General features: G+C 45.1%; 1 protein-coding gene across 4 annotated transcripts in view; it reads left to right on the forward strand.

The window, feature by feature from the left end:
- Nucleotides 1-11,747, forward strand: part of LOC127430411 (rho GTPase-activating protein 26-like) — a 180,252-nt gene extending 168,505 nt beyond the window's left edge. For 2 of the 4 annotated variants that reach the window (XM_051680146.1, XM_051680147.1), the window contains exons 22-24: nucleotides 7,674-7,784; nucleotides 8,330-8,421; nucleotides 10,820-11,745. In XM_051680146.1, coding sequence (XP_051536106.1) covers nucleotides 7,674-7,784; nucleotides 8,330-8,421; nucleotides 10,820-10,908 — 292 coding nt within the window. In that variant the 3' untranslated portion in view covers nucleotides 10,909-11,745. Of the gene's footprint in view, nucleotides 1-7,673; nucleotides 7,785-8,329; nucleotides 8,422-10,819 lie in introns of all 4 variants that reach the window. The other 2 variants (XM_051680148.1, XM_051680149.1) reach the window with 2 other exon arrangements.
- The last annotated feature ends 711 nt before the right edge of the window (nucleotides 11,748-12,458 follow it).

Below are 12,458 nucleotides of genomic sequence, written 5' to 3' on the forward strand. Positions count from 1 at the left end.
GGGCTCATCCAGTCGGACACGGAAGCCTCAGCTGGGCTCCTCCCTTCGGGTGCAGCCGCCCAGTCACAGGCTGACGCGGAGATGACATATATGCTTTCCCGGGCAGCTGCGAGCGTCGGGCTAGAGTGGAGCCCTCCGCTCTCCCCTGAACCCTCACGGCTCGATGATTGGTTCCTGGGCTCGCGGCGCCACTCACAGCCACACCCCGCCCCAGTTCCTTTCTTCCCGGAAGTGCACGAGGAGCTGACAAGGTCGTGGGAGACACCTTTTACTGCCCAGTCCCGATCTTTCAGCTCCCCCGCCCTCACTACCCTCAATGGTGGGGCAGCCAAGGGCTATTCAGCAATCCTCCCCGGTGGATAAGGCGCTTGCGGTGCACCTACAGTGCATCCGGAAAGTATTTACAGCGCTTCACTTTTTCCACATTTTGTTATGTTACAGCCTTATTCCAAAATGGATTAAATGCATAATTTTCCTCAAAATTCTCCAAACAATACCCCATAATGACAACGTGAAAGAAGTTTGTTTGAAATCTTTGCAAATTTATTCAAAATAAAAACTGAAAAAAATCACATGTACATAAGTATTCACAGCCTTTGCCATGACACTCAAAATTGAGCTCAGGTGCATCCTGTTTCCACTGATCATCCTTGAGATGTTTCTACAACTTGATTGGAGTCCACCTGTGGTAAATTCAGTTGATTGGACATGATTTGGAAAGGCACACACCTGTCTATATAAGGTCCCACAGTTAACAGTGCATGTCAGAGCACAAACCAAACCATGAAGTCCAAGGAATTGTCTGTAGACCTCCGAGACAGGATTGTATCGAGGCACAGATCTGGGGAAGGGTACAGAAAAATTTCTGCAGTATTGAAGGTCCCAATGAGCACAGTGGCCTCCATCATCCGTAAATGGAAGAAGTTTGGAACCACCAGAACTCTTCCTAGAGCTGGCCGCCTGGCCAAACTGAGCGATCAGGGGAGAAGGGCCTTAGTCAGGGAGGTGACCAAGAACCCGATGGTTACTCTGACAGAGCTCCAGCATTTCTCTGTGGAGAGAGGAGAACCTTCCAGAAGAACAACCATCTCTGCAGCACTCCACCAATCAGGCCAGACGGAAGCCACTCCTCAGTAAAAGGCACATGACAGCCCGCCTGGAGTTTGCCAAAAGGCACCTGAAGGACTCTCAGACCATGAGAAACAAAGATTGAATGCTTTGGCCTGAATGGCAAGCGTCATGTCTGGAGGAAACCAGGCACCGCTCATCACCTGGCCAATACCATCCCTACAGTGAAGCATGGTGGTGGCAGCCTCATGCTGTGGGGATGTTTTTCAGCGGCAGGAACTGGGAGACTAGTCAGGATCGAGGGAAAGATGAATGCAGCAGTGTACAGAGACATCCTTGATGAAAACCTGCTCCAGAGCGCTCTGGACCTCAGACTGGGGTGAAGGTTCATCTTCCTACAGGACAACGACCCTAAGCACACAGCCAAGATAACAAAGGAGTGGCTACGGGACAACTCTGTGAATGTCCTTGAGTGGCCCAGCCAGAGCCCAGACTTGAACCCAATTGAACATCTCTGGAGAGATCTGAAAATGGCTGTGCACCGACGCTCCCCATCCAACCTGATTGAGAGGTCCTGCAAAGAAGAATGGGAGAAACTGCCCAAAAATAGGTGTGCCAAGCTTGTAGCATCATACTCAAAAAGTCTTGACGCTGTAATTGGTGCCAAATGTACCTCAACAAAGTATTGAGCAAAGGCTGTGAATATTTATGTATATGTGATTTATTTCATTTTTTTATTTTTAATAAATTTGCAAAAAAGATTTCAAACAAACTTCTTTCATGTTGTCATTATGGGGTATTGTTTGTAGAATTTTGAGGAAAATAATGAATTTAATCCATTTTGGAATAAGGCTGTAACATAACAAAATGTGGAAAAAGTGAAGCGCTGTGAATACTTTCCGTATGCGCGGTCTCTCGGGCGGGCGATGTCCACCTTGGTGGTTCAGGAGCACCACCTTTGGCTCAACCTGGTCGAGATGGGAGAGGCCGACAAGCCACGGCTATCCGGCACATCCTGCCCCGGCAAGGGCGTCCCCCTGGGTGACTGCGAAGCGCCCCTGAGATGGGCGACCCAGGGATGACGAAACCCGCTGCTCTGGAGCTGGTAAGCAGACCACTCCATTCCCCGGTGGAGGGCCGGGAGGAGAATCTTTTGTTACCTTTGCATTTAATTGCGCCGCATGCCCAAGTGGCTGCAGTACCCAAGAGTTCAGCAAGAGTGGTTTCCTTGTTCCCTGGGTCACATACCCGGTGTGCACGGCCGTCATCACGACCACCGTCCACCACTCCATTTTGACAGATTTGGCGCTCCAGCGGCGGTCTCCCCGCCCCTGCGCGCTCAGCTGTGGCACAAATCTGCCCCCGATGTGACAGTCTCCACGGGTCACAAGGACAGGCCTCTTCCTCCCCTGTCCCAAGCTGTTCTGGGGGTGGTCACAAGGAGCCAGGTAAGTGCTTCAATGTCCCTGAACTCAGCACGGCCACGACACAATGTGGCACTTCAGGCTCCGCCCTGTCATGAGGCCCCACCCGCTGGTACGTCCGACGAGAATGTCCCCTTGGACCCCTCGCCCGGAGCTTGAACGCATGGCTTGCACTTTCCAACCCGTCGCGATGGTTGGTCCGGACCGTCCGACTCGGCTACGCGATTCAGTTTGCCAGGCATCCGCCCAGGTTCAGTGGCATCCACTTCACCTCGGTGAAGGGCGAGAACGCCAATACCTTGCGCACTGAGATCGCTACCCTCCTTCGGAAGGATGCGATAGAGCCTGTCCCTCCCTCCAGCCGAGATGAAGAAGGGGTTTTACAGACCCTACTTCATTGTACCAAAAAAAGGCAGTGGGTTGCGGCCAATCTTGGACCTGCGAGTACTGAACCGGGTTTTACACAGACTCCCGTTCAAGATGCTGACGCAAAAACACATTCTAGCGAGCGTCCGGCATCAAGATTGGTTCACGGCGGTAGACCTGAAGGATGCATACTTCCACATCTCGATTCTGCCTCGACACAGACCCTTCCTGCGGGTTGCATTCGAGGGTCGGGCATATCAGTACAAGGTCCTCCCTTTCGGCCTGTCCTTATCCCCTCACGTCTTCACCAAGGTCGCAGAGGCAGCCCTTGCCCCGCTAAGGGAAGTGGGCATTCATGTCCTCAACTCTCGATGATTGGCTAATCCTAGCTCACTCTCGGGATGTGTTGTGTGCACACAGGTACCTGGTGCTCTCGCACCTCAGTCAACTATGGCTTCGGGTCAACTGGGAAAAGAGCAAGCTCCTGCCGGTTCAGAGCATCTCTTTTCTCGACTTGGAGTTGGACTCGTTGACGGCGCACCTCATGAACGAGTGTGCACAGTTGGTGCTGACCTGTTTGAAGGCGTTCAGACAGAAGACAGCGGTTCCATTGAAACTGTTTCAGAGGCTCCTGGGGCATATGACATCCTCAGCGGTGGCCACTCCACTCGGGTTGATGCATATGAGACCACTTCAGACTCGAGTCCCGAGATGGGCATAGCACCGCGGGACACATCGCGTGGCCATCACGCCGGTCTGTCACCACCTCTTCAGCCCTTGGACCGACCTCGCATTTCTACGGGCAGGCGCTCCCCTAGAGCGCTCTCCAGGTATGTTGTGGTTACGATAGACGCCTCCAAAACAGGCTGGGGCACTGTATGCAATGGGCACGCAGCCCCCGGCTCCTGGATGGGCCCACGGCTACGTTGGCACATCAACTGCCTCGAGTTGCTGGCAATTCTGCTCGCCCTGCGGAGGTTTCAGCCATTGATCCAGGGCAAGCATGTGTTAGTTCGGACAGACAACACGGCAATGGTAGCATATGTCAACCGTCAAGGTGGTCTGCGCTCCTGTTGTATATCACAACTCGCCCACCATCTCCTCCTCTGGAGTCAGCAGCACCTCAAGTCGCTGCAAGCCACTCACATCCCGGGCGACCTCAACACTGCAGCGAATGCGCTGTCATGGCAGGTTACCCTCAGGGGAGAGTGGAGACTCCACCCTCAGGTGGTCCAGCTGATTTGGAGTCAATTCAGGCAGGCCCAGGTAGACCTGTTCGCCTGCCAAGAATCCTCCCACTGCCCGCTCTGGTACGCCCTGACCGAGGCACCTCTCGGTATAGACGTGCTGGCACACAGCTGGCCCCCTGGACTTCGCAAATATGCATTTCCCCCAGTGAGCCTACTTGCACAGACCCTGTGCAAGGTCAGGGAGGACAAGGAGCAGGTCGTCCTGGTAGCACCCTACTGGCCCACCCAGACATGGTTCTCGGACCTCACGCTCCTCGTGACAGTCCCCCCCCTGGCCCTTCTTTCTCAGGGACGGGGCACCATCTGGCACCTGCGACCAGACCTCTGGAATCTCCATGTCTGGCCCCTGGACGGGACGCAGAAGACTTAAGCAGCCTACTACCCGTGGTGGTAGACATGATCACTCAGGCTAGGGCCCCCTCTACGAGGCGCCTGTATGCCTTTTAAGTGGCATCTGTTCACTAAGTGGTGTACTTCCCGACGTGAAGACCCCCAGAGATGCACAGTCGGATCGGTGCTTTCCTTCCTGCAGGAGAGGTTGGAAGGGCGGCTGTCCCCCTCCACCTTGAAGGTGTATGTAGCCGCTATAGCGGCACACCACGACACAGTGGACGGTAAGTCCTTAGGGAAGCACGACCTGATCATCAGGTTCCCGAGAGGCGCCAGGAGGTTGAATCTCTTCAGACCGTGCCTCGTTCTCTTACGGGACCTCTCTGTAGTTCTTTAGGGTCTACGGGGAGCCCCCTTTGAGCCCTTGCAGTCAGCTGAGCTTAAGGCACTCTCTTTGAAGACTGCCCTCCTGACTGCGCTCACTTCCATCAAGAGGGTAGGAGGCCTGCAAGCGTTCTCTGTCAGCGAAACATGTCTGGAGTTCGGTCCGGGCTACTCTCACGTGATCCTGAGACCCTGACCGGGCTATGTGCCCAAGGTTCCCACGACCCCTTTTAGGGACCAGGTGGTGAACCTGCAAGTGCTGCCCCAGGAGGAGGCAGACCCAGCCCTGACGTTGCTGTGTCTGGTTCGCGCTTTAAGCATCTATTTGGATTGCACGCAGAGCTTTAGAGTCTCTGAGCAGCTCTTTGTCTGCTTTGGTGGACAGCAGAAAGGAAGCGCTGTCTCCAAGCAGAGGATCGCCCACTGGCTCATTGACGCCATAACAATGGCATATCACGCCCAGGACGTGCCGCCCCCGTTGTACGAGCCCATTCTACCAGGGGTGTAGCGGCCTCCTGGGCCTTGACCAGTGGCTCCTCTCTAACAGACATTTGCAGAGCAGCGGGCTGGGCAACACCCAACGCATTTGCAAGGTTCTACAATCTCCAGGTGGAACCGGTTTCGTCCCGTGTAGTGGCACTCACAAGCAGGTAAATCCGGGACGGCTGGCTGGGTGTGTCGCTTGCGCATAGCGCCTTTCACCTCCCCTGAGCTGAAGACGTGCGCTGTTGACTCCCAGTAGTGTTCACAAAAGTGTTCCTTGGATGATTTCCTCCGAGCCCTGTGGCAGACGAGTTCGCGGAGAAACTCGCTGCCGGCTCAGTACATGTGCTAACTAAGCCCTGTACAGGGGTAGGTGCTCTGCATATGGTGGTTCCCCATAGGTAACCCCATGCGACGTATATCTTCCACTAATTCGTTTCCCTGTTGGTAAACTGCGTCTTCCTTGGGCAGAGGCCCCTCTGCCCCAGTCACCATGCTTGTAGAAACTCCTCCCGTTGGGTAGGACCTACCATGGGACTTATCCACATGACATACTTCCGACATAGCTCGGCAAGACCATATGACATATTTCCACTCAATATACCCCCCCCCCACACACACACACACACACACACGCTCTCTCTGGGCTGGGTGTGGTCTCTGCGGTGTCTTCCCCTTGGGAGGGACACCCCCCCCCCGACGTAGACCTGGTGGCCCCAGTCGGTTAATTCCTTTTTTTTGGGGAGAAGAAAAAAAAGAGGGTAAGTGCCACGATTGGGCTAGCCTGTCTCTATCTTTTGGGCAGTCGACTTGTCCCCGAAGGGCCATTCGACACTCATAACAGCTTTGGGGGAGGTTACATGTCGGCCTGGTGCGCTGGCTACGAGGCACACAGTGGTCTGCCCGTCACACACCGCCAGTTCATGTAACATAGTTCAGCCAGTTGTGGCATTTCATATAGGGACCCCTAGTGTCACTACATCGACACAACATTGAGTGAGTGATAGATGGGGAATGTCCTGATTACTTGTGTAACCTCCGTTCCCTGATGGAGGGAACGAGACGTTGTGTCCCTCCTGCCACAACGCTGAACTACCCGCTGAAATGGCCGGGACCTTGTCTTGGCTCCTCAGCACAAAACCTGAATGAGTGGTTGCATACCAGCTCCTTTTATACCCGTATGTCCGAGGGAGTGGTATGCAAATACCATTTGCCAATTTTCATTGGTCTTTTATCAAAGACCAGAGGTGTTTCGGGCTCCAAAGAGTGACGCCTAGTGTCACTACATCGACACAACGTCTCGTTCCCTCCATCAGGGAACGGAGGTTATGCAAGTAACCAGGACGTTATGCAACATGGTTTAATGTTCACTGCAAAAAAATCATTTCCTTTATTGGTATTTTTTCTTGTTTTCCAGTAAAATATCTAAACATCATTAAAACAAGATACATTTACTTAAGAAGCAAAAAATTTAAGATATTAAGTCTTGTTCCCAGAGAATATACCTTGAATTGACAAACTTATTTTATTCTGATTTGAAGCACAACCCTCACTAAATTGTGTTTGATTTTTGCTTAAAACAAGAACAAAATTAGCACAACTTATAGCACAATGATTAACTCATATAATTATATTTATGCTTAAAACAAGAAATAAGCACAAACCTCACTTAATGTTGTTACACTTTTGCTTAAAACAAGAGAAAAATTAAGAATAAAAGATTTGTGCATTGAAAAAAAAAAAAAGTGGTTAGATTTATGCTGATAACAAGAAGAAAAAATAAGCATTAACCTTGCTAAATTTGGTTAGATTTACACTTAAAACAAGAAACAAAACAACAACAAAAAATTGCCAGTGGGGGTTAAAAAAAAAAGAAAAAGAAATTATATATATATATATATATATATATATATATATATATATATATATATATATATATATATATATCATTTGTTTAGTTATTCATTCATTATTTATTTATTTTATTTTTTATGTTTTGAAATAAACTTGAGCAAAAATTAGATTTGAGAGGTTTTTTGGAGCTCAACAGCTCCAGTCCCCATTCACTTTTATTGTATATAAAAGAGCAGTCTAGACATTCTGCTGAACAACATCTGTTGTGTTCCACTGAAGAAAGAAATTCAATTGGGTTTGGAACATAATGGTGTGTAAACAATGAAAGAATTTCCATATCTGGATAAACTATTTTGGGTGAAGCATGTTTAATTTGATTAATCTCTATGTATGTGTATGCTACATTTCATATATCTATAAGTTCCCTCTAAGATGTGAAAGGTCTCGCTCAGCAGCTGTCATAACATAAATGTTGGTGCTTGGTCATATAGCGCTATGTGTGTGTGTGTCACAGCCCCGCTTCACCCAGCCCCACCTCACCACGCTCCCCTTCCTGGCCGATGTTCTCCGCCTCCTCCAGTCCTCAGCTGGCCTCGTCCACCTCCAGCGAGTCCTCCCCCATCAGGTGTGTGTCCTCCACTCGCTTGCTTAGCCTAACTACATGTCTTCTAATCAATAACAATGTTTAGTGTTGGCTTTGCAATTTCACACCTTCCCCTCCAACATCTGAGCATACACACATGAGCTGAACAAACTGACATCACAGGGACAACATGTGATGCACTCTGGGTTACATCATACTGTAAACTGTGTTTAATGGGAAAGTGGCTGGTCTGTAGAATTTGTAGTGCCTCCAGTAGACAATGCATATATGTTTGATATTGCATGGAATGTGGGGTTCAAAAATCCACATTGAAAGAAAGTTTTAGGATTTTAAAAAAAAACTATTTAAGATGTCACACTATTTCTAAGTCACTACTCAAATGTAAGCAAATTTGTGACACTGACCATGTTAACTCCTTCAGCAAAAGGTCAGATTTGCTTGCTTTTATTGAAACACACACAAGACACTCATTCTTAGATCATGGTAGATGACATCAGATCAGATACATCAAAGAATACCATGCTGCAAGTCCAAAAAGACACTATTTTCATTTTTTCTATTCCTAGCCCTCCGCTACGGAAAGCACGTGCACTGTACGCCTGTAAGGCTGAACACGACTCGGAGCTCTCCTTTATCGCTGGGACCATATTCGAGAACGGTGAGTCCCTACTGGGGTGTCTCTGTTTTTAAGACCCTCAGCAGGTGCAGTGGGTATATTTTGCCTTGAGCCTCTTCACTGTAGAAGCACAGAATCAATAGATCTGTTTTGTTCTACCTCCTGCCCCTCAACAGGCCCCAGAGCACAGACGTTCCACACTTTGACACTTGACTTTGCTGAGCAGTAGATTAGATTAATGCTTAATGAATCCTTAAGTGTAGTCAATAGGGCTCTATTGCATGATTAAACAGAGGCTTCAAAAGTTGAAACGGTTATTTGTAGGGCCTCTGTATGGAAAAATAAAAATCAAGGATCTAACAATATTAGCCATCCCAGCCTAGTTTATTCATGTTTGTACTGTACGATTTATTCATGTGTAGTGTTCTAAGTATGAGGTTTGAAGGCGAATTGTCTTTAAAAGAATGTTTTGGGTTCAATACAAATTAAGCTCTAGTGACAGCATCTGAGGTATAATTTCGATGAGCACAGAAAATGATTTTGACTCATCCCTCTGGGAAAAAAAAGGTCTAGTAATTCTAAAATCACAGTTACAGTGAACCACTTACAATGGAAGTGCATGCGGCAAATATAATTACTTGCTGACTTTGTCTGTGTAAAGGTATATCCAGTCTTTCAACTCTTGTCATGACCATGTAAAACAGTGAGCCCGTTAACTTTAGAATGATGTGTGCAATGATACCAGAGAAGGACGTGATGTAACTACTCATAAAGAAATGCAATCTGGCATGTCAAAGTTCACCAAATTTAAACCACAAGGGAGATTCCCAAAGCAAAATTTTCATCAGGCAAAATTCCTGATTGCACGGATTCCCATTAAGTTGACTGTATTTTGCCGTGCAAGGGCGAATGTGACCAAGCCTTCATCCACATGGAAAATGCATTTCTGTGACTCAAAGGAAAGACTTTAGAACCAACTTAGAGTTCATCCACTTAGAAAAGTAGTCCTACCTCAAAAAGTTTGATTTAGACAACTTCCCATCCATGTGCTCGAGCCCCTCCGTTATGAGCACTCCAAATATGTTTACCTTAATGCGCTCCAGGACTATGTGTACCATATTAACGTGACCTTCCATTTCCAGTGTGATGAATGAACTGGAAGTATTTTCATCCATGACTTTTAATATCTTTCTCGACTCATTATTTAAGGTTAAGAAATTTTTCAGAAAATTGGACCACAAATACTAAATAACCGTTTTTAGGTGTTTCTTCAACTTCGGGCTCTTTCATGTCCCAGGGGTTGATTTGTATTAAAATTAGCAGATTTGAACTTGTTTTTTTTCTTCTTCTTTGTGTTATATAAAGGTCTCAAAACTGACTTGGAAACTTTTCACCAGGGCTTTGATTTATTTTTGGACTTTTCAAATGCCTTTTATCTACAGACTTTTCTGTTTTAGCCTTGTCCCAGACCCAGACTTTCAATATGAAACTATGAAAATCCATTAGGAAAATAAAAATTATTACATGTTTGAAACTGTGATAATCTTAAGAAAGAGTGGAATAAACAAAATCATTTCACTATTTATTGTGTGAAAGTGATTGATATACATTTTTCAAAATTTACAACTGTCCAAAAGTTGTGGTGTCATTTCCACCACACCAATTAACTAATTTTGCCCTAGTATTCAAAAAGTATTATACATACTATTAAAACATCATTTAATTGATTGTATTCAGGATACATAAAATGTTGGCTATAAATTGAGCCTCAGTAAAGACAAGCAAGTCGGCTATTTTCTTTTTTTTCCCTTCTTTTTAAAAATGTTAATGTCATTCCCATCAGAATCATTTCCAGCACAGAATTCTATTAAACACAATACTATTACACAATAGTATTTTCAATGACAAATGACATGGGAAAACTTTACAATAAGGTTTCATTTGTTAACATTAGTAAATTCATAAGGTTTCATGAACAAACAATAAACAATACATTTTTAACAGCATTTATTAGTATATGCATCATGTAGCACACCAACATTTGAAAAAATTAATAATGACTATTTCACTTACCATTTTTTAAAACACAGTAGGTAGTGTACAGTGTATACTGTGCAGTACCGGTACTCCTAGCTAGTGATCCATTCTGAACATAGCCATAGATTTCCAACGTAAGTCCATTACTGCACACAATAGTCTTGCTTGCTTCTCTGAAGATTCAAATTGAAATGATTTACTGTGATAATCAACAATATGATGTTGTAAATCAAGCTTAACTTGAATACAGAACAGTCCTTTTAAAAGACTGGCTGAGAGATCGAGACAGCAAAGTCATTATTCACAACTTGGCTGTCACATGGGCTGCTTTCTAAAAAAGACGGGTAAAGCTCTTAGCGTGACCCAAAATGATCTTCTGTTTTCTTCTCGTCTTGTCTTATAGTTCATCCGTCAAGGGAACCAGGCTGGCTGGAGGGCACCTTGGATGGGAAGACAGGGTTAATCCCGGAGAACTACGTGGAGTTCGTCTAGCTTTGGACTGGAAGGGATTTGCTTTGGGTTGGAGTCAATGAGAGGGGCAAGGCAGAGGCCCAAAAGAACCCAAAATTCAAAAGGGAAGAGTGTGTCTGTGTGATAGTATGGGTTTCTGGCACATATTTAAGTCAAGTTCAACCCAAAAAAAAAGGGAAAAAATCCCTGGGATGCTGCTGCCTTGACCACATTCAAGTTCTGATTTTAAAACAGGAGCTGCCCATTATGGATTACAATTTTTTTATACCAATGCCTGTGAGCACTTGCCATGATGTTAAATGTGTGCTCTTTCTATGCAGTCTGGGGCTTTTTTGAATGTCTTATCTGTTTTTCAGATTATCATATCTGTTTTGTTTAGAACTACTAAGAGATAATTGTTAATTGTGGGAAAAACTCTTGCACTCTTTTGTATTTCAGGAAGCAATCTTAAAACAAAATATATAGAATAACCTATAATAACCTTCTTAGCATGCAAGTAAAAAGCGCAAAATAGTTTTTTTTTTTTTTTTTATGTGAATTAACATCATATGCAAATCACTCTTATTTATGAGGTATTATCTTTGATGAGATTTGTGTTCTTTTGGAGTGCATTAACATTGTAAATAAGTGACAATTGATAAGGGGTGTGTGTGTGTGTGTGTGTGTGTGTGTGTGTATGTATATATATATATATATATATATATATATATATATATATATATATATTGGATAAATTTGAATTATATTTTTATTGTAGCAAACTAACTTATTTTCTATGTTTTTTTGTTTTGTTTTTTTTTGACATCCCGATTGATCTTTTTACAAATTTTTTTTTTTTTTTTTTTCAGAGCCTTAATATTCTTTAGGATATCAAATGAAATAAAAAATAATCATTTTCATGTTGTTTAGATTTTTTTCAATAAAAAAAAAAAAAAAAAATTGTTGATAGGTCAGTTTTCATTTAAATACACAAATGTTCAGTCATGACAACTCTCTGAATAAATTAAAGGTGTTTAAATGCATGTTAGGCAATTAGACATAATTGAAGGTGATTTAGACCGGTGGTGCTGGGTAGGAGGAGGGTTTCAGAGTACATTTGCAACAAATGAAATATGCTGTACATCTAAGCATGTAAAAGAGCTTTTCACCTATTGCATCGCTTTCTTAATTTTGTAAAAAATTACAGGCAGTTAGCGTTCTGAAATTTACCAACCACTGGTGTGTTTCCCGAACAATAATGTAACTCATTGCTTAACCACCATAGTACGATGCATTGTTGGAGAAATGTACTTGCTAGTCATGACTGTTTCCCGAAAGCGTAGTAACTATGTTGCACATCCATCGTTCGAACCACATTGGTTCAACAACATAGAACTGTCGTTAATGGCGTTACGCAGGGGGTGGAGAAATAACTTCTGTGAAAATTAAATTATAAAAGCTAATTTACACGTACACCAGGAAAACGTTTAATGCGAAAAAGCTGCTGAAGACACGAAATCGGCGTGCACCATGTAATGAGACAGATGCATTGCTCTGCAATAGATGTGTTTTGCTCTACATCACACTTTGGG

The sequence above is a fragment of the Myxocyprinus asiaticus genome, chromosome 40 (assembly GCF_019703515.2).
Source record: "Myxocyprinus asiaticus isolate MX2 ecotype Aquarium Trade chromosome 40, UBuf_Myxa_2, whole genome shotgun sequence".
NCBI lineage: Eukaryota > Metazoa > Chordata > Actinopteri > Cypriniformes > Catostomidae > Myxocyprinus > Myxocyprinus asiaticus.